At 45.2% G+C, this 21,821-nt stretch overlaps 1 protein-coding gene across 2 annotated transcripts in view; it reads left to right on the forward strand.

Moving 5' to 3' along the window:
* Positions 1-21,821, forward strand: part of WRN (Werner syndrome RecQ like helicase) — a 161,866-nt gene that overhangs the window by 55,484 nt on the left and 84,561 nt on the right. For both annotated transcript variants that reach the window (XM_025215937.1, XM_025215938.1), the window contains 5 exons: positions 5,202-5,313; positions 11,291-11,714; positions 14,391-14,471; positions 16,533-16,680; positions 19,673-19,748. In XM_025215937.1, coding sequence (XP_025071722.1) covers positions 5,202-5,313; positions 11,291-11,714; positions 14,391-14,471; positions 16,533-16,680; positions 19,673-19,748 — 841 coding nt within the window. The remainder of the gene's footprint in view (positions 1-5,201; positions 5,314-11,290; positions 11,715-14,390; positions 14,472-16,532; positions 16,681-19,672; positions 19,749-21,821) is intronic.

Genomic DNA, 21,821 nt, shown 5'->3' on the forward strand with positions numbered 1-21,821 from the left:
ACTCCAGTTGAGGCCGGACCAATGTCGCGTAGAGGGGGAGTATCCCCTCTCTGGACTGGCTTGAGATGCATCTTTGGATGCACGACAAGGTGCGGTTGGCTTTGCTGGCTGCGGTCTGGCATTGGTGGCTCATGCTCATCTTGGAGTCAATAATGACTCCAAGATCCCTTTCCGCCTCTGTGCTCACAAGGGGGGAGCTCCCCAGCTTGTATGTATGCTATGGATTCCTTCTCCCCAGGTGCAGCATCCTGCATTTATCTACATTGAACCCCATCCTATTACCATCCGCCCACTTTTGTAGTCTGTCTCAATCTAATTGCAGCCTCTCTCTCCCTTCGAGCATGCCTACCTCTCCCCACATCTTGGTGTCATCGGCAAACTTGGACAATGTGTTTTCCGCCCCCTCGTTGAAGTCGCTGATGAAGATGTTGAACAGTGTAGGCCCCAGGACCGAGCCCTGGGGGACCCCACTGTTCACATCCCACCAGGTTGAGTACGGCCCGTCCACCACCTCTCTCTCTCTCTCTCTCAATGTTTACTATCTAAATTTGTGAATTTACTATTACAGTATCACCCAAACATGCTAGGGCTGGTTTAAATAAAGAAAGTCAAGGTATTTGTCCCAAACACTATGCCAAGATTGTAAAAAGGAAAAAATCTTTAAAATAGTATCTAAGTAGGTAGCCCAACTTTTCAAAGGTGCTGTCACTCAACAGCTTCCATTAGTTTGAGATGAAGAAACTGGACAGGAGCAAGAATTATGATTACACGGTCGGGTGGGTGGTGAATTGGCTTAAGGGACGCACCTAGAGAGTGGTGGTGGATGGGTCGGTATCGACCTGGAAAGCTGTGGGCAGTTGGGTCCCCCAAGGTTCGGTCCTTGGACCAATGCTGTTCAATATCTTCATCGGTGACTTGGATGCGGGCGTGGAGAGCACTCTGTCCAAATATGCAGATGACACCAAATTGTGGGGCAAAGTAACACACAGGTGGGCAAGGAATGGATTCAGGGGGATTTGGATAGGTTGGAAAAGTGGGCAGAACAGAACAGGATGCACTTTAACAAAGTTTAGCAAAGTGCTGCACCTAGGGGAAAAGAATCACCAACACACTTACAGATTGAGAGATGACCTTCTAAATAGCACAGTGGCAGAAAGAGATCTCGGAGTCATAGTAGACTCCAAGATGAACATGAGTCGCCAATGTGACAAAGTGATAAGTAAAGCTAACCGCACTTTATCATGCATTAGCAGGTGCATCACAAACGGGTCTAAGGAGGTGATACTTCCCCTCTCTGCAGCATTGGTAAGGCTGCAGTTGGAGTACTGCATCCAGTTTTGGGCACTGCACTTCAAGAAGGATGTAGATAACTTTGAGAGGGTTCAGAGGAGGGCTACTCATATGGTTAGGGGCCTGCAGGTCAGGCCCCATGAGGAGAGATTGAGGGACCTGTATCTCTTCAGCCTCCGCAAGAGAAGGCTGTGAAGTGATCTTGTGGCCATCTACAAATTTGTCGGGGGGTGGAGGGGATGCAGCAAGGAATAGGAGATGCTCTGTTTACCAGGGTGCCCCTAGGGGTTACTAGAAACAATGGCCACATACTCAGAGAGCAGATTTGGATTGGACATTGGGAAGATCTTCTTCACAGTAACGGTTACCAGAATCTGGAATGGGCTTCCAAGGGAGGTGGTGCTCTCTCCTACTCTAGAGGTCTTTAAGAGGAGACTGGACAAGCACCTGGCTGGGGTGCTCTTTCCTGCCCAGGGCAAGGGGTCGGACTTAATGATTTACTGAGGTCCCTTCCAACTCTAAAAATTATGAAATCTAAAAGATGGGTTTGGAGCCAAACGTTCAGTCTGTGTAGGGTAGAAAATGGTCAGCTTCAGTATTGTGGTGATCATTCTGATGACCACATGAGGTTGCAGACAGGTGTCATACTTAGATGAGTTTAAATGCAGTTTATACCACAAGCCTCCAGACATACTTAGACCATCTTTTGTTTAAAACTCCTGAACTGTTTCAAAAGTATAGCTGGATAATCAAGTATTACTTTGGATGAGTTGTGTTATGTGCAGATACCAGGTTTTCCATGATTAGTGTCTGGCTGGTCCTCCAGGCATCCCACATTACACAACTTCTTACCCCTCTACCCCCAATTCCTGTGCAGTAACTGTGGTTGCTCTGGTATACATCCAGAACTCTACTGCCCTAGCCTCTGTTGGCTGTCCTTCACTGTCATGTCCCTGGCTGGGGGCAGCTCTCCTCTGCTTTTAAAGAGCTAGTCAATTTCTTTCCTTTGGTAGCAGTTTGTAGCAGGGCACTGGAGTGTACCTGCTCCTTTAAGGGAGCTAGCAGCCTGTGAGGCTGCTTTCAGGTGGTGGAGGGAGCTAATGAGAGGTTCACCTGACTGGAAGAGGACTCAGGCTGGAGCTATATAAGCCCAGAATCTGAGCTGGCCAAGGAGTCTCTCCCTAGCAGCCACAAAGTGAGGAGCTCTAGGCAGCAGGGTTCCTGAAGGGACTGCAACTTATAAACAACTCCTTAGGCCTGGGAGCACAGGCAAGCCCCCTGGGCAGAGAAGGACTGAGTTTTTACAGGCAAGTGGCCTTTGATTTATTTTGAGACCAGAGAGGGTCCTGGTGCCCTGGGAAGGATTAAGCTGGACCAGAGGGTTCCTGAGCTTGGAGAATGGTGGCATGGAGGACCAGGGGCCTAGGAGTCCAGAGAGGGGGGCAATAGGCAGGACTAGGGGCCCAGGAGCCCAGTGGGACACTGTATAAGGGACCAGGGAGGTCCAAAAGCCCAAGGAAGCCAGAGTGTATGAATAGGCAGCATCATAGAGAGAATATCCGCAAGGCTTGGGGCATGGGGTAGGGAAGGTTAGGAGCAGGGAAGGTTAGGAGCCATGCAAGGAGCCCTTAAGGTGACCGATGCCAGAAGCCATACAGACATGCTGAGAGGGCCTGGTAGTCTGGGAGCATTAGACTGTGACCTGAGGGGACCCAGGAGAGGTCCAGTGAGGGTCAACATAGGCTTGGGTTCACTCAGAGCCCGCAGGCAGCCTCTCTTTTATAACTTTCATTAAGAGTAAGGTGTGGTGGGCAAGATTCAAGGGAAGGGCTGCCGCTGAGCTTGAGCCAGGCAGGGACTGCACAGCCACCCAGGAGTGTCATGGCTGCCCCCCATAGCCACAGACCTGTTACACATTTATACTGTGTTCTATGTATCCCAGGCTTCATTTGGTGTGTAAAGTGGCTGGGGGGAATGACACATGGTGGTGGTGCCTGGATCTCTGCTTCTGTGCTCTTAGAGGTTGGGGGTACCAAGGGCCTGCCCAAGGACTCCACTGCCACCAGTGGAATGAAATTGTCCAGGCAGCTAGACATCCTGACCTACACCCTCCCCCACCCCCACCCCTAAATCAGCCTGAGATACACTGAACATTGGTCAGTTTTTAGGGCACTGAAGTATACTGATGAGTGTCTTGGTCTAGGCAATCCCCGCAACCACACACAACTCCATACACCCACACGCCCCCCCTAGATACTCCCAGGCAGGTACAGATTGCAGTAAAGTGCAGCAATGGGTCTTCACTGAACTTGGTGTTGGTAAGAACTTGTACCTAGTATAGAAATTGCAATGGGTCTGGGTACTCACTACCACCTTGGTGATGGTTCAGCAGCACTGCAGTGCCTAAAAGGTGCCCGTTGTACTTAAAACTCTTAGCAGCCTATTGTGTGGACACCTCTGACCCAGGACATTTGTGAACCAATATCACAATCAGTGGGTGTGTCTATACATGCATTAGATCTGGGAGCAGTTTACTTGTGAGTAAACACTCCTGGGCAGGCATCCACATGTGCAGGGAAATGGGAACAGATTTGTTACTAACTGCTCCCCTTCCTGGGGCTCTTCAGTGGGTCCCTGCTGCCATCTGCTCTAGTCTCTGCCTAGGTGCTAGTCCAGGGGCTGGCAGGGAGCTGGCTGGGGCTGGGACATTGCACACTGCCCCTGGGGGGCTGCCTACTTTTCAGCTGCAGGGAGCTCCTGGCCCTGGCTCCCTGATGGGGGCAAGAGATTTGGAAAGAGCTGCAGGGGAAGGGCAGGTCCCAGCCCCCTTCCTCGATCTTCCAGTGAGGCAGCTGGCAGCTAGATCGTTGCAAGCTGCCCCACTAATGGATCAGGGCAGAGGGCTGGGACCTTTCCCACCCCTGCAGCTCGTTCCAACCCCCATGCCTCGATCACCCGATTTGGGCATGGGGCTGGGACCTGCCCCTGACCACAACAGGTCCCAGCCCCCACTGCAAAATCCCACAATCAAGGAGCTGGGTGGGGAACAGGTTCCCCAGCCCCTTCCAGCAGGAAGCTCCCAGGTCCAGCTCTGCAGCCATGGGGCCAGGACTGAGAGATCCTTATCTCCCAGTGCCAGCTTCTGTTGTGGGGCTTGAGATGGGAGATAAGGCTCTTCCAGCCCCCTGCTCCCCGATTGTGATGGTGAAGTTGGGGCTGGGAGGTAAGGATCTCCCAGCCCCCGCTCCCTGCTCACACAGGGGGCTTGGAGCTCCGTGCTGCTGGGGCAGGAGGACATAATTCCCACCTAGTCTCTGGTTGCAGAGCCCTCCTCAGCAGCCGACAGCTCCTGGGGGCAGGGAGCAATCTCCCGCCCCGTGGTGGCCAGCTGACTGGGAGCAGTAAGTAATCGCATGTAAATTTGCTACTTGCGTTTGCACGTGTAGACGCACACGCTTACTGTGTAGTAAACTATGCTACAGCGCAATAAAGCATCTTGCATAGATGCACCCAGTGACATTCTTGGAATGGTTCAAATGTCATAACTGTCCACATCCTTAGGGTCTGCTGATTCCCATGGCAGAACTTAGAGCTGGGTTCTCTGCCTGAACCTTTTGGATTGAAAGCGTCTTTAGTCTCTGAACATGACTCCTCCCTAGAATTCCCCAACTCGTATGTATCAAGAGTGTAGGACTACTGGACCATTCGTTGTATCCCTAGACTTGAGGTGGAGTTCATGCTCTAACACCTGCTCAGGCTACTTCTGGAAATGGAAAATTGTTTAATCTAACAACTGTAACCTATTGTACCCATGGTTTCCCTCAGGAATCGCTAACTCTTGTTTGCATATGCATATAGCTGATGGATCTTAAATTATTGTAAAGAAACTCTACTGACATTGATTTTTCTAGATGGGAAGATGTTTGCAAATGAAGTGAAGAACCAATTGACTTCATTAGCTGAAGAGATGATGGATCTGGCTAAGTTCTCTGGCACTTCTGGACAACTTACAAACACAGAGAGGTTAGCTATTGCTTAGCTCTTATTTCCTTTTTACCTACTGAATCTATGTTAAGTGCTGTGTTCTTGTGCATCTGTTGCTAGAATCTGGCCTAATGCTATAAATCAAGGCTGTCCAACTGGTGGTCTGTGCGCTGCATGGAGTCCTTGATGAGTTAAATCACAGCTCCAGGCTCCCAATCTGGGCATCACTCTGCTGCATTGTTCTGCTGCTGCTGTCAGCAGGGTCTCCAGGCTCCCCCTCTTTCTTTCAGCTTCTGCTTCCTGTTCCTGATCTAGGGGGTAGGGCAAGGCAAGGCAGGGTGGGTTGCAGAGCTTTGGGAGCCCGTGCCTTCGTGCGGGCAAGCTCTGTACAGCATGCAGCTGCTCAGAAATGGGATATCAGTGTTACAAAGGTATAAATCTGTGCTTCTAAATATACATCTGTCTGTATGCCTGCCTTTGCTTAAGAAACCACATTTTGAAGCAGGTTCACTTTTTCTACCTAGAGATAAAAGGGTGAAGAAGTTCCTTGTTTTTTGTTTTTGTTTTTTAAATTTTAAAGAATCCAACTTAACCAGAAATAGATAGATATCTGTCTTTACATATACCATAGGAGATTGGATCTTTAGATGTTAAATATTTCTCCCTTAACCCAAGTTAGTATCCACAGAAGAGTCTCAGATTCTTTTCTTTTGTTCCTTTCAGTATTTGATATTTCCTTTACATTTCATAGTCAATGTTAAGCTTTTGTTGGGGGGGGGTGGGTTATATATAACCTGCTTATTAATTCAACTCCTTTTTCACAGGAGTTCTCAGGAAGGTTTAATAAGAATGCTACAAGGTTATCTGATAGCTGGCATCCTGTTATTTCCCTTACCAAGTCCTCAACCATTTTCAAGAAGTTTAATTCTTGGACAGAATCCTCCCAACACTCCATGTTTTTTCCAACTCTTGGCTGTTCTTATTCCACAAACATGTCTAATTTTAAGTGGGATGAGATACCATTGATATATTATTGGTATTATCAATTTTCACTTTTATAATTATAAATTTGGTATTATCAGTTATCCATTTTATTAAAATAACTTTCTTTTGCTGTCATGCAAAATTGTGTGTGAGAATCCCTTCCCCTGCCCCACACCCGGTTTCTTGAGCTCTGGTTGAATTTGAGATGCTTCTAAAATACAACAATTGTCTAAGCCAGTGGTTCTCAACCATTTTAGATTTGAGGCACTCCTCGACAAACTCAAGGCATGCCTCAGAAAATGTCAGCTCTTAGTTTTCAACTCAGTTTTTGACTACAGAAAAATAAGAGAACAGTTCTTTTGTTGCAAAGAATGTAGACCACAACAGGTCCGAATGTTTTTAGCGCTATTAATCCCTATTTGAAATCTCTGGGTTTATCTTGTGATAAGTGCTAACACTACATGGCATCTCATGGGCCCCCCTTAAAAGGATCTCAAGGGCCTATAGAGTTTTGTTGCACCCTGGTTGAGGATCACTGGTTTAAGCTCATGCCCCTGGCCCTATGGTTATTTTTAAAATTATTTTGTAAGCTGAAAAGGTATTTTCATAGGTGTAGGTTCTTTGAAAGTGGCAGATACAATTCTGAGAAAATGTTCTAAAGTTTTAAGAATGAAAAAAATTCCAAAAATCAAACTTCCTATTATCATAGTTCATAATATAGTAAATTCTTGGTTATCTCAACCTTGGTTATCAAAACTCTGGATTATCTGCCTAGCAACTTTATTTTAATAATAAACACAGTTGATTTGATGTGATTTTACATTATCCATCATGTGTTAGAATTAGTTGTTCCTTACAAGATGCTGTGGTTTTACTTTTTCAAACCATTTCAGTTATTTTTAATGGATGTTTTCAAAATGTTCAGATAACCAAGGATGTACTTTATTGCAATGTGGAATGCATTTCAAATCAAATATTTCTTAGGAAGGCTGAAGTCCACATTGTTTGATTCCTCAGGAAAAAAGAATGAACTTGTGAACCAACTTAATGATTGTCTAGAAAAGAATCTTCAAAAATGGTTTTAAGCAGTTTTTAATACCATTTTCTTCTTATGGTTCAAGTTGACTTTTATATTTTGATTATACTATAAAAGATCTCAGCTGGGAGATTCCAATAAAGTAGTTCTTTCCTTTGTGTGTCCTTGTTATAGAGTAGAAAAAGTCCAAGATCTCTTGAGCTCCTTAGAGCTATACTTTTAGTATTTTCATATTTAGGAACTCAAGGTAGTCCTGTTGAAGGTGATGGCATTGCCCCCATTGACTTCAACAAGGCTAGGGTTTCATCCTTCAGCCTTCTTCCAAGTTTTCATATAGGTTTAAACTAAAAAAAGGGGGAAAATCAATCTTGTCCTCTGATTTAGTTACCAATTTGATGTCTCTTTTTGTGTGGGCTGCAGAAACCAAAACTGTTTGTAACAGAAAACTCAGTTGAAAACCTATCCATAAACTGCTGCTTTTGCCCCATAATACAGGCTTTATAAGAACTGCATGCAACTACTGAATTAGAAATAGGCATCATGGAGTTGCATGTTGAAAATCTAGGATGAGCTATGGTTCAGAAGAAAAAGCAGAGTGAATATTTAAACTTCAGGTACCTAACTGAGGTGATAATTGGACAGCTTAGAAACATCTTTACGTTCTCACTTATAACAAGTATAACTGAAGAGAATCCAATAATACTCTGGTAAAAGTTGCAATTTCCAATTAATAATAATAAATAACTTCAAGTACTTTGTGGCAGTAGAACCAATTGTTTCCTGACTTGAATAGAATAGAATAGAGTCTTTATTCATGTTGTACAGCACTGAATGTAAATGAGCTATCAAATGGGAGAATTTAAACAGTAGAGAGTATATTTCACAATATAGTTTCAACAGTAAATTTGAGGCTTGTGATTTTTTTAAATTATTTAAAACTAAACTCTTTACTCTAAAATGAGCTCTGTGGTCCCATTTTCTTCTTAGAGATAATATCTTGTGGTGTATCTAAGTTTCATTTGATTCTCCCCCATATTAATAATACCATATTTACCCAAATCCAAGATAACTCCTGAATTTAAGATGACCCTCCAATGTGGCTATATGTGGAAAATTTATACATTTGTTATACTTTTCCATGTATAGAATCTAATTATTGGAAGATTGTCTTAAATTCATCCCCAGCACCACTGGAGTGGGGAGAGCAATGGTAGGTGGGCAGGTGGTAGGGGAGGCAGTGCAGGGAGGGTTAGGGCAGGCAGTGGGGGAAGTGGTGGGGAGACAGGCAGCTTGCCCCCTGCTGCTTGTCATCCCCCCCCCTCTACCCTTCCATTGTGCCTGCCCCCACAGCCTCTGCTCCCTGCCTACTACCCCACCACATCCTTGGCACTACCCTTCTCCCCATCTCACTCCCCTGCAGCCTCTTCCCCCTCTCCTGCTCTTGCTCAAGCTCTGGCATTGTAGTGATGATGCAGAGAAGAGGGAAAGGGGGGGTGAGACAGGGGAGGGGGTGTGGAAAATTGCGGCTGCAGGTTGTCGGGGGGGGTTCTAGAGGCTACAGGGATCAGGCAACAGCTTCAGCTTTGGCTCTGTCCCAGGGCTGGGGCTGGAGCTGGAGGTGCCTACTCCCCCCCTCCTCGTGCTTGATTCCAAGATGAGGGGGTTTCCCCCCATGTTAAATGGGGACGGGGAACTCAATCTTGGAATTGAGTAAATATGGTAATATTACACTTAATTTTCTTCACAGTTATTGATACATATAGTAAAGTCCTTGTGTTTTCATATTACACAAATTTTTTTTAGCTTACTGTCATAACCCAGTGATTTTGGTGCCTCGGCACGATGGAATTTTCCCGCCACGTGAGAGCCTCTTGCACAGCAAAGGGTTTTTGTTGCAACAGAAAAACCCCGGTGCAAGAGAGTTCCCGCCATTTGAATGCAAATTTGTGTCCCGCTATTGGCCAGTTCTAAATTATTCCTACGTGGCGGCTAGTAATTGGCTTGCTAGCCGTTTAAAATTTCGTGCGACTTCTGCCCAAGTCGGAGAACTTTGAGCACGCTGCAGAGTGCCTCTAAAGAGATCTGACTTGTGGCTGAGCTGGGTGAGAGACTGATCACCTATCGATTCTTCTCCGTGTTGCCGAGCGCAATCCTCGACGTACCCTTTCCCCGCCGGCTTAATTTGTGGACGGATTAGCTGGCCTGAGCCTTGCCAGCTGGAGCAACTCACATAGTTGTTCAAACGACCGGACCATCTGTGTCGCGGCTACAAGCGGCGTAAGTAAAGTTTTTGCAACCATTAAGCTTTGTCTGCCTCTCCATTCACCAGCCCGCCTAGCGAACGAGTAATTTCTAAAATCACCTCGAGTCGGCTCCGGCCGTCCAAGACACTAATGATAATACAGTTCATAAGATTATATGTATATAGCTGAGCTCTTGAATGTTTGACTTAATAGCTTTCTAAATTCACTGATCATATACAGTATCTGCTGGGTATTAGAATCTTGCTTAATAGTCTCAGCTGCATATCAGTATTAAACCCCCAAAATTGAATGCCAAAAACATTGTATGACAGACATTTTATGCTGCTTATTCATATCTCACTTAATAGAATCAGCTGCTTGAAGTATCAAATTTTATATAATCTTTTTTGTTTTAATTGGAGTAGACTAGGAGTGTCCCATGGGAGTGCGGGGGAGTCCCCGCTGTGCTCAGTGGTGGACCCGGAAGTGGACCGAATGTATTTCCGGTCCACTTCCAGGTCCACTGCCCAACACACGGGGGGGTGGGGCTTGTTCCGGTGGGACGCTCCATCCGCCCCACCATTGCAGCATTCACAAGCCGTGCCTGGTACCTCAGGGTATGTAGAAGAAACATATAAAGCTGTGTCTATGGCTGAATCGCTGATTCTCTGACTCAGAATCGAATCTTCAAGTTCGGATTTGGACAAATCGAATCAGGACAGTGATCCAAATCAACTAATCAAATCACTGTCCCCCAAATTGGGGCCGAATCTGAATCAAATATGGCCCGTTTTGCACATCCCTAGCTGTTATACATGTGTATAGCTAATTTTCATTAGAGTTCTGTTCTTCTTCCCCCATGGGGTCAATTTTTTTGGTAGGTGTACCAGAAATTAAGCCCTGTGGATCTCCCCCCACTCTGATCCTTTTTGCCTGCCTGATGTGCTATTGTGCTTTCTGCTCCCTCCCCTGTGCTCCCTGCCTGCTCTGCTTTTTGCTCCCTACTCTATCTGCCATTGTGCTGCCTGTCCCTTCTGTGATCTGCCGTGCGCCCCATAAAGAAGCTGCCTATGCCACTTGTGGTGCTCATGTCACAGGTTAGCCACTGTGTTCTAGCCCAAACTAGTAAAGTAGGCATCTTTATGCTGACTCCAACAGAAAATGGTAAGTTGAGATGGTAATTTTTTTCCTTCCTGGTTGCTTACTCAGAAACTGATAAATTAGCAACCACATTGACTTGTATTGAAAATAAGTTTTAGAAATATTACCTCAAAAAGATGCTCATAAAATAAGCTAAAGGGCACTAAAAATAGATTTGTTGGATGAATTGTATCATTATATGACCCATGATATTTTCTTCCATGTGACTTAAAGCTTGTGGCTACTTTACCAGTCTCTTTCAATGGTAAGAAAAGTACAACTACATAAATATGGTATTTTGGCTCGCTTTGAGTAAATGTGATATTTTATGTAAACTTTCTATGTTTAAGCAGTATCACAGCATGGTGAAAGCAGTTTCCTTCACTTAGTCTTAAAAGTGAAAATGGATGTATATTGTTTTGCAGTTGAGGAAAAATAAGGTATGTTTCTGGAAAACTTATATAGCTGAAATGATAAATTGACACTTTGTAAGAGATTGATTGGGAGGGTTTTTATGTTAGACTTATCAGTGAAGTGCAAACCTTTTTAAAAATTCTGGTAAGACACGGTAAGATTTATTTAAAGCTTGATTTAAGTTTCTTATTTTTTCCAGTAGAACTGTGGAAATATTAACTTGTATATCGGAAAATATAAGTGCCTTAAGAAGCTTGTTGCTTCATGAATCAAATGATCAAGTGGAATTGGGAAGCAGTTGTGCTGTAGGTTCAAGAAGACCTGGAATTCTGTCCACCATTCTTGAAGAAGAAATGGGTGTAACACCTGAATTTACTAGAAGACTGCAAGATAATTTAAACGACTCTGATCATTCTTTAATGTGCATCAAGGGGGAGCATCCTAGTGATAAAGAAACAGAAGGTACCAAGATTGACCATAAAGTTGGGACCGAAGAGGCAGAATCCAAGAAAAGCCGGGATAGAGACTGCTTAATGTCGCTTGACATTACTGAATATGAACTTCAAATGTTGGAGCAACAGGCTAATGAAGAAATGCTAAAAGAAGCTGTTTGTGTGACTGAGGTAATAGAGAGAAAGTAAATCAATACAGGTCATAAACATTGTTAATTTGCTAAGATATTTTAAATAGCTGTCTGTGAGTGACAGTTAATATGAAATATTTAATTGATGAACTTAAAGTTTTAGTTTTGGCAGCATCTAAAACCTGTCAATTTGAGCTGCTCTTTAGGTCTGCTGCTAGTTGGCTCTTATTACTTCACAATCTGGCCAAACGCTAGATATTTTTAAAATATTTCCTGTATTGTTCACATTTAATGTGTGAATTTTAGGCCCCTGTTCCATAATTATTTCAGGCCCCTGCCACATGCTGTGCCAGTAAAGTTACTGGTAGCCACATAGGCTCTGATCTCTGACCCTTGCATGGCAGGAATCATGATTTTGGAATCAAGGATCAGTTCCTAATTGTGCCATTATTGCTTGCCAGTGCATCATCATGCTGGGGTTCCCCTGCACTGGCAGGTTGAAAGAAGAGTGCCCAGGTCCAGCCGGCTGACAATCAGCTGATTGTCAGATGACAGCTGGGACCATACTGGGGACTCAGACTGGCTCTGGTGTGATCTGGAGCTGGGCTGTTGATCAGCTGATTGTCAAAACCCCATGCCCCAGAGCTCTGGCCAGGTTGCTAGGTGCAGGAGATGAGAGGTTCCCAGCTGCGTCGGGGGAGTCGAAGGACTTCTCTCGCTGGGGACTTTAAACCCTGCCAGGGGCCTCTGATCTCCTGTGCTTGGCAGGCCAACCCTAACTGGGGTTTAAAGTCCCCAGCAGGAAAACCCAGGGAAGCTGCCCCAACGGTGCCCTTCAATGCTCCCCATGCATCAAGACCCACAGTGTAAGGCACAGGCAGCTGGGGAGCTGGGAGCTCTGCTTCTCAGCTGTCCATGCCCCACACCACAAAGTAATGTCTGCAACTGTGGAGCAGAACTCCCAGCTCAGCTGCTATTTCCACTGGTGCCCTGGAACTTAAAAAAGTAGGCGTGCAGCTGGGGCTCCTGCCTATGTGCCTTCTTAAAGCTCCAAGATACAGTGAGGCTGACATTTGCGAAGATACTTCCTGATGTCAGGCTCATGGCCCTGCTCCTTGTCTTCCTCCCCCCTGCCATCTGCCTCTGGGGATTGGTTGGGGTGCCAGGTCCAGGACCTAATTCTGCCCTCAGCCTGATCCCATTGATCGGGTAGGGGGCAGCTGTGCCTGGGATCCTGGGGCTGCCCCATTCCAGATCTGTACAATTAGCTGAGCATGGGGATCTATCATGGGACAGCCCCAAAATGCCAAATGTTCAAGGTATGATGCAAATGAACCACAAAGATGTTACACATTATAAATGCAATAGCTTTGTGGCTTGTGTGCTATATATCATACCACAAATTGACTTTACCATATAGCCAGGTTACTGTTTATGGCGTGCTTAGCACCTTCATCTCTTAAATATAACATTTTATATATAATTCTGCACTCCAGCAGCCCTGCACAGTTCTTACTATCGCCATCAACTGGTATGCCCGTGTATTAGAAGACAGAATTTAATCTTCTCCTCAGCACCTCATTTTGGAGGTATAGTCCCCTTCCACATAAGTCCCAGTGCTCCAGAGTCAGCATTGGCTCCTAGTTACTGGGAGCCAGTACTTTAGCACTGGCTCCCAGTAATTTTCCTGGCACAATTCAATGTGCTGGTTTTGACTAAACGGCCTGGGCACTATGTAACTAAGGCACCACCTTATCCTTTATGTCTTACTGTGACTCCTAAAGTCAGCCAAGAGCAGCTTCATAGAAGTACCATCCATGCTCAGCGTTTGCTTGGAAGTACATGGGAGGTCGTTCCTCATAGTCACCACTCGACTCTGGAACTTGCTGTCTCTTGAAGTCTGCCAGAGAGCCTGAGCATGGGCATCTTTTGGAAGTTCTGTAAAACCTTCCTATTTGAGCAGATGTTTAGCAGGCAGTGCTGGGCTGGGATATTGTTTAGAGGGTTGTTTTTTTTCTTTATAGGTTATTTTCATTTTCTGTTGTCTTTTATTTTGCTTCTTTGTTTTGTTTTCTTGTTTGTTTTAGATGCTTTTTGCTGCCTTCTGTAAGCCACCTTGGGCCTCTGTCAGGAAAAGCAGTATATAAATCAAATAAATAAATATAAATAAACTAGTGAATGATGGTGGGGGGAGGGCCAGGGGAGGACAGAGTGCAGCCACGCACCACCCCATATCACTGCTGCCTCCCAGGAGCTGGGGGGAGGTGGCGAAGCTTCCCCCTCTGTCCCCCTCCAACAGTACCCCGCATTGCCGTTCCCCCACCCCCAGCCCTGCTCCTTGGAGGCGGGCGGGTGGCAAGGCCAGCGGTGCTGGACTCGCTCCCCTACTCCATCCCCTCCGTCTCTGCCGTCATGTTGGTGCTCTGCACTCTGATTGGTTGTTTCACTAACCAATCAGAGTGCTCGAAAAGCATTACGGACAGAGAGACAGACTGATGGACTAAGCCCTTTATTCTATAAGAATTAGTTGTCCTACAGAGGAGTTGAATTAACTTTGTAACTTCTCCTGTGGAAGCTTTGGACTAATATTTTTCTATGTTTTATTATGGGTAAGCTTCAACAACAAAATGAAGTGTTTGTAATACTTGTTTGTTACAGCACTGTGATGATGGTTGGCCTTCAGTAAGTTGAAACTAATCTTGAAACATTTTTTCAGAACCCTTATTCCAGGGAAGAGGAAAATAACCTTGCCTGTGTCATTGAAAGTGATGAAGAACTAGAAATGGAAATGATTAAAGTAAGTGCCCAAACTTCCTTGTTTATACCACCCTCTGTGAGGAAACTTGATCATTTGGGGTCAAGAGTAAAGGGATGAAATTACTATAGTGTGTTTTACAGTGCATTTTGATTTCTGTCCAAGTTGGGTGAATTTGCTGACGTTCTGGGGGGTAGGGTTAGGATTCAGAGTGACCTTGATAAACTGGAGAAGTAGTCTGAAATCAATTGAATGAAATTCAGTATGGACAAATCCAGATTGGATAATGACTAACTGGCTAGGCTGCAGTACCTCAGAAAAGGACTTCTACCCTGGCACCTGTCCCCACAGCCTCTGCTCCCTGCAGCTTCTGCCCCCATTCCCCACAGCCTGTGCCACTTTCCCCATCCCCTACTCCCCACAGTCTCTGCCTTCTTCCCCCTTTTTCTCCCCTGCTGCTTATTGTCAGATGTGGCTCTGACTTCATTCCCTTCTGGCTCATGGATCACATGGAAGTGTGGATCCTGCCCAGCCATGCAGCAGTGTCCCAGGACTAGAGGTGCACTGCTGCTGACTGCAGGCAGGGGATGGAGTTTCCATGTGTTCAGTGCTACTTGAGGGAATCCATCCAGAGCTGGAGCCAGAGCCATGCTTGACAGTAAGTAGGAGGAGAGGGGGCAGAGGCTGCAGAATGCAGGGGGTGGGGAGGGGGGATGGGGATTGGACTGCAGTGCTGTTGCTCTGACTCTGGCCCCTACCTTGTACTCTGTTCCAAGACAAGGGACTTTTGTCCCCCATGTTAAATGGGGAAAAACTAATCTTGGATTTGAGTAAATAGGGTATTTCCACTGTTTTCAGTGAAACCACTGACATGTTTAACTTGAAATGTATACTCACATGCTGTGGTGGATCAGGGCCAAATTAAGAGAGAGTATGATTTTTAAACCATAGAAAAGTAGGGCTGGAAGGGAACTTGGGAGATCATGTAGTACAACATCCCTCTTGCTCAAGACAGGATCAAGCCTGCTTAAACCATCCCACTCAAATGTCTGTCTAACTTGACATTAAAAACTTCCAAGAATGGAGATTTCCCCAGTTTATCTGGGTAGCCTATTCCAGTGCTTAACCACTCTTTATAAGAACGGTCTTTCTCATATCCAATCTAAATATAATCTGCTGCAGTTTGAGACCATTGCTCCTAGTCCTGTCCCCTGTGGTCACAGGGACTAGTCTATCTCCATCCTCCATATAACCATTCTTCATGCATTTGAAGACTGTTATCAAATCCCCTCATGCACATTTCCTTGTCCAAACTAAATAGTGTTACTTCTTTCAGGCATTCCTCCCAAGTCATGTTTCTAGACCTCTAAATTAGTGAGAACTGTAACACATTTGAGAGCTATTGCAGTGGATGTCCTAATGCGAGCCCTCAAACTGGTCACCAGACATACAAAAAAGTGTGTGTGTGTATATTGATACAGATCTTTTATTTATTTATTTATTTGCAATAATGTTACTGTGTTTCTGGACTGTAGTTTTTTTGTTTTAAATATACCTCTTTTTGGTGCTGTTATACCTATAGATTTCCAATTTATCTGCACATTTTGCATATCAGAACAGGGAAAAGTCTTGCTGGGTTCAGATAAGCCAGGATCTACTGGATGTTCTTTCTAACAATGTCAGTTTCTCTCATGCTGTATATTCTTTCTACCTCAGGCAGGTAGCTCTTAGCTATGTCATCAATAGTGTAAAACAGGGCTTGCCAAGCTACGGTTGGTGGAGCCATTTGGTATAGCCTGCAGACTGGGGGTTTCAGTGCCAAAGAGCTTTGTCTAAATCAGACCATGCCACAGCTGAGTGGGGGGGGGGGGGGGGGCTTCATCTGTGACATGGATGAGTGGCAGAGAGAAGTGGGAGTAGTAGCATTTGAGTCCTAGTATTGGCCTGCCTCAGACCTGAGCCAGGTCATTCTGCCTTGCCTCCACAACAGGTTTGCTGAGCACTGATTTAAAACATATATTCCCTTGTGTGGAATTGTCTTAAATAAAATTTCAGGTCTGTTCATATACTGTGAGTTAACTCCCCCTGCAATTAAATTTCCAGACTTTGGATGATGTCAGCAACTGTAAAGTGGATCTGACTAACTCAAACTCCACTGAAACTAAGAAAGATAGACACACAAAATTGCATCTTGCTCCAGATGATGATGAAGATGAGGGCATTGAGGAGGAGGAGGAAGAAGAAAGCTGGGGTAAATACTGAATTACAATAAAACACGCGACTAAAAATGAAAAAAAAAAAGCAGTACAATGAAAAGTGTGGGTATAAGTAAAAATTGTAATCCATGTAGAGGTGCATTCAAATGTACCATCAAGCTCTGTATTTGATTTATTAAAGATAGGGTCTCTGTATAGTTACACATTACATTTCTGCCTTAATTTAATTTGTTAATCGCAGCATAAATTACAAGAGTGCTACACCTACTTTTAAAGTGCAGTAACATGGTACACAAGCCATAAAAATGTTCCATACATACAGTTAGACAAGGTTCTTTGGGTACAAGGCTGTCTCTGGTGGCGCGAATTGGGGCAACTGCCCTGGGCCCCGTGCTTTGGAGGGCCCCACAGAGCCAGGCAGAGCAGCGGCAGTGAGGAGCTGAGTGGAGCGGCGGCTCTGTGTCCAGCTGCTCACTACACCACCTCTCGCTGTTGACACTGCGGTGGCAGCTTCTTCGGGTCTGGGATTGGGGTGGGACCCCATATGGGCTGATTTGTCCTGGGCCCCGCACCCTGCTTGGGTTGCCTCTGTTTGGGTAAATCTGATATTGTTTATTAGACCAACTAAATAGTTGGAAAAAATTTTTAGCAAGCTTTTGGGTTTAAAAACTCTTTGTCAGGCTAAGGAAGGATCTGCAGTTCGTGTGTGCTCTTCCTGGAAGGAATGAATAGTAAATAGTCCAGAAGCTGGTATGTATGCAGGAAAGCCAGTCAATGAAGATGTAAATTGAGGAGTCAGTGGGTGAGAGACAGGCTGGGAGGGTGGGCCGGGGGAGAGGGATGAATGTAGCAGGTAAACTTATACGATGGGGAACTCCCTACTTGAGAGCACGGAGGCGGAAAGGGATCTTGGTGTCATTATTGACTCCAAGATGAACATGGGCCGACAATGCGAGGTCATGGTTGGCAGGGCTAACCGGACCTTGTCGTGCATCCACAGGTGCATCTCGAATAGAGCCAGGGAGGTGATCCTCCCCCTCTATGCGACGCTGGTCAGGCCGCAGCTGGAGTATTGTGTCCAGTTCTGTGCGCCCCATTTCAGGAGGGATGTGGACAACATGGAGAGGGTCCAGAGGAGGGCCACCCGCATGATCCGGGGACAACAGGGCAGACCCTACAGTGAGAGACTGCGGGACCTGAACCTATTCAGCCTCCACAAGAGAAGGCTGAGGGGGGACCTGGTGACCGTCTATAAACTCACTAGGGGGAACCAGAAGGGTTTGGGGGAGACGCTGTTTCCCCTAGCCCCCGCTGGCATAACAAGGAGTAATGGGCACAAGTTGATGGAGAGGAGGTACAGATTGGACATCCGAAAAAACTACTTCACAGTTAGGGCGGCTAGGAGCTGGAACCAACTTCCAAGGGAGGTGGTGCTGGCCCCTACCCTGGGGATCTTTAAGAAGAGGCTGGATACTTACCTGGCTGGACTCATTTGAGTCCCGTTTTTGTTTTTAGGGTGAGTGGTTTTTTTTTGTTTTTTTTTTGGGTTGTTCTCCCGCCCTGGCGGGGGGGCGGGCTAGAAGATCTATTAGGTCCCTTCCGACCCTGAAACTATGAAACTATGAAATAGTGGAGAGGTACCTGGGGAGAGGTACCTGGGGAGTCAGATGTCAGGCAAGTTATAATGCGTCATAAATCCAATATCTATATTTAGTCCATGATTTTTTGTATCCAGGGGCTGAAGTGAAGTTCATAGGCTCATCTGTGAAAAGTGTTTTGTAAATTCCCTTTGAGGATTAGACCAACTGCAGATGCTTCCTCAGCCTGCCAGAGGATTTTTAAACCCAAAAGCTCACTAAATTTTTTTTCCAAATATTTAGTTGGTCTAATAAAAGATATCAGATTTACCCAAAGAACTTGTCTGCCTATGTTCTTAGACTAGCAAGTCTACAACCTACACCCCTGTATGCATACAGTTAAACATTTTATGGCTGATTTGTGTAGTGCTTTAAATTGAACAAGTGGCATGCCCAAGGCTGCCTCAGGTCTGCTGCCAACAATCATCTGATTGCCGGTCCTGTCCCCAGGATCACAATGGGGTCTTGAATTGGCCTTGGTGCAGTCCTGGGGCCAGGGCTGACAGCAAATTGTTGGCCCTGATCCCAGGACCACACTGGATCACAATGGGCTGTGGGCATCTGGCTTTTAGCTTGTCAGTTCAGAGGGACCCTGGAATTGTGGTCCCAAGCTTCTGCAGCACTGGCAAGTAGAAAGGGTGTGATTGGGATCTGATCCCTGGAATCGCATCTTAAGTTGTAACCCAGCTACACAATCAATCAATCAATAAATGATATGATAAAACAAGGAATAAGCCACAAAATTGTTCCACAAAAAGTGTTACAACTTTGGCTTGTTCTTACCATGCCATTAATTGAACATGTGGCCAGATGTACTTGTATATCTGTGACCATATGTCCCAGGCAAACGGGGACAGTACTGGCTTCCGTAGTCCGGTCCTAGCCAGTTGGTCAAAAGTCCCAGAGCAGGGTCTGGCCAGGGATCCAGAGCAACATAATGCGCCTGGCAGGCAGTGCTTTTCCTGTGTGGGAACAAGGTGGGTGGACTGGAGCAGGTGCCACCCCATCCACATATGGCACGTTCTTGTTCCTGCACAGGAGCAGTAGTGCCTGTTCAGCCACCTGCCTGGTATAATATGGTGCTCCATATCTCCACTGAGTTCCACTCTGGGACTTTTTTGACCAACCAGCCAGGACCAAACTATGGAAGCTGAGACTGTCCAAGCTTGCCTGAGACATATGGCCACCCTATCCTAACTACATCAACTGGGGATCAAGGAGAGCAATTCACACTTTAACTCCTGGGAGTGTTTGAAGATATGCTGGGTTTTATTAGAATTGTGTAGATTCAGGACCCTTAAAATCACTAGCAGCAAACTGCCTATTATATTTTGGGCCAGGACTGAACACCTTAGAGCTAAATATACATGCTTTTTTTTTTTTGTCTAAGATCCCTTGTTGCCCAGCCCTAGTGAAAAAGAAGAAATATGTTTAAAAACATATTTTGGTCATTCTGCTTTTAAACCGTGAGTATGTTTTTCAGTTAACCATTACATATCTGGTTTCTTTTTTAGAAAGATTTTGCATTGTTAGGTGTTTTAAAAACCATCACCAGCCCTGGCATTGTTCAAAAAGGTGTAATTTCTGCATTGAGGATCTGTCAGAGTATATCTACAGGGAACTTTACTGTGTGATCAGCAATATGTTTAACAGGTTTTGTTTTTAGTAGGTGCAGATAATTACACCTTTGTGAAGTTAACTGTAAATTTTTTAATTATTTAATAAGAAGCTTAAGCTACAAAGACCTCTCTCTGGGCACCATAAAATTGTAAACACAAATATTTTATCTTAATGAGAAAGGCAGACTACAGTAGCCCTCCAGGGCAAGTCTACACAAAATGTTTAATGCAGAGTAGACTAATTAGCTCCACAGTAAGCATCTCACATCTACACAGCTGTTAGGCTGTGGGAAACTAATTAACTCTGCAGCAGAGTAGTACTTGTTAATACAAATACCATCCTGCTGCGGAGTTATTTATTCCATAGCACTGCACATGTAGACACTGACATGGCTGGTTGGGGCATGAGAATACTTCAATGTCACGGCTGCCTGCTGGCTAGCCCCATACGGGGGCACCCTTGTGCCCCAGTCAGCCCTTTCATAGCACATTGAGCCATGTCAGAGAAGCCCCGGGTTGGAAGGCTGACCCCCCCCAGGTCTCCTGCCAGCCAGGGTTGCTTCAACTGGGTTCAACATGCTGTGGTCCCAGGAGCATGTGTAAACACAATGTCCAGGAGCAATAAACTCCAGCACGATAAGCACCAGAGTTTATTGCTTCGCCTTAATAGCATGTGTAGACGCATCCAAGCAGTCGTAAATATACTTGTAGTGGGAGGACAATCAGATATACAAGCACAACACTGCTGTACAGGGAATAGATTTTTAAGGGGTCAGAACCAACATGCAGCGTTGGTTTAACTATATAGTCAGGAGAGAAGTTTGATAGGCTTTCTGGCACAAAGTACACTTCTCCAGAAGTTGCAAAAGCAAAGCATACTTCTATACAATTGATTCACTATATATCAGGCCTCATTTATGTGTTACAGGTATCGTGCAATTAACTGGTTAATTGTTCAGGTGCCTTGAGACCAGCTACATATGCAAAGTACTTATCATACTATAAAAAGCTCCAACCATCTATAAAGTTAGACCTTGAAAATGTGTACTAACTTTATAGCTGGTTGCTATTGTGCTTTAATTTGCATCTAGGACTGGGCTCCCTCTGCACTGGCAATAAGGCACATTTGGATCTAATGCACAATCCCACAATCACGCTTACTGCTATACACAGGAGGAGTCATGACTCTGCAGATCACTCATGAATTCCCATTGTGCATTTACCTGCACATGTAGTGGGGGCCTCAGTGTTGCTAAGATCATTATATGTTCTTGTTTAGAAAATGAGGACAATAAAATAATTATTAAAATGTTGCCCAAGGTATGTTTGTAGCTCAAATTTTATTAAAAAAATATATAATTTTGGGGGAGGAAATCCATTTTGACAAATTTTTGAGATGCAATAAAGAGAAAAAAAATGTTAACCTTTTCTTTTACCCAACTATATTTGGTGGTATTTTAGATCGTGTTGCAGTATTTACTGTGATCAAGTTGACTATTTTTTAAATATTATTTGCAGATCAGTTTTAATCCTGTGCTGGGTACCCACTGTGTTTTGTAGTCTTCCACTAAAGGCAGGAAAATCCTGCTCAGCTTGCTGTAAGGATTTCTGTATGACTTCAAAGGTGCTGTTTCTGTTAGCAAGGCAAGCAGGGTTTGACTGCATGTAGCATGTAGGAATCAAGAGGCCACATAAACTACATGAAATACGTAGACGAATGCAGGGTGCTGCACCTTGGGAGAAGGAATCCACAGCATACATACGGGCTGGGGAGTTCCCTTCTTGAAAGCACAGAGGCAGAAAGGGATCTTGGAGTCATTATTGACTCCAAGATGAACACGAACTGCCAACGCCAGACCGCAGCCAGCAAGGCCAGCCATACCTTGTCATGCATCCAAAGGTGCATCTCAAGCCGGTCCA

This window comes from Alligator sinensis, unplaced genomic scaffold (assembly GCF_000455745.1).
Source record: "Alligator sinensis unplaced genomic scaffold, ASM45574v1 scaffold1546_1, whole genome shotgun sequence".
NCBI classification, from domain to species: Eukaryota; Metazoa; Chordata; order Crocodylia; family Alligatoridae; genus Alligator; species Alligator sinensis.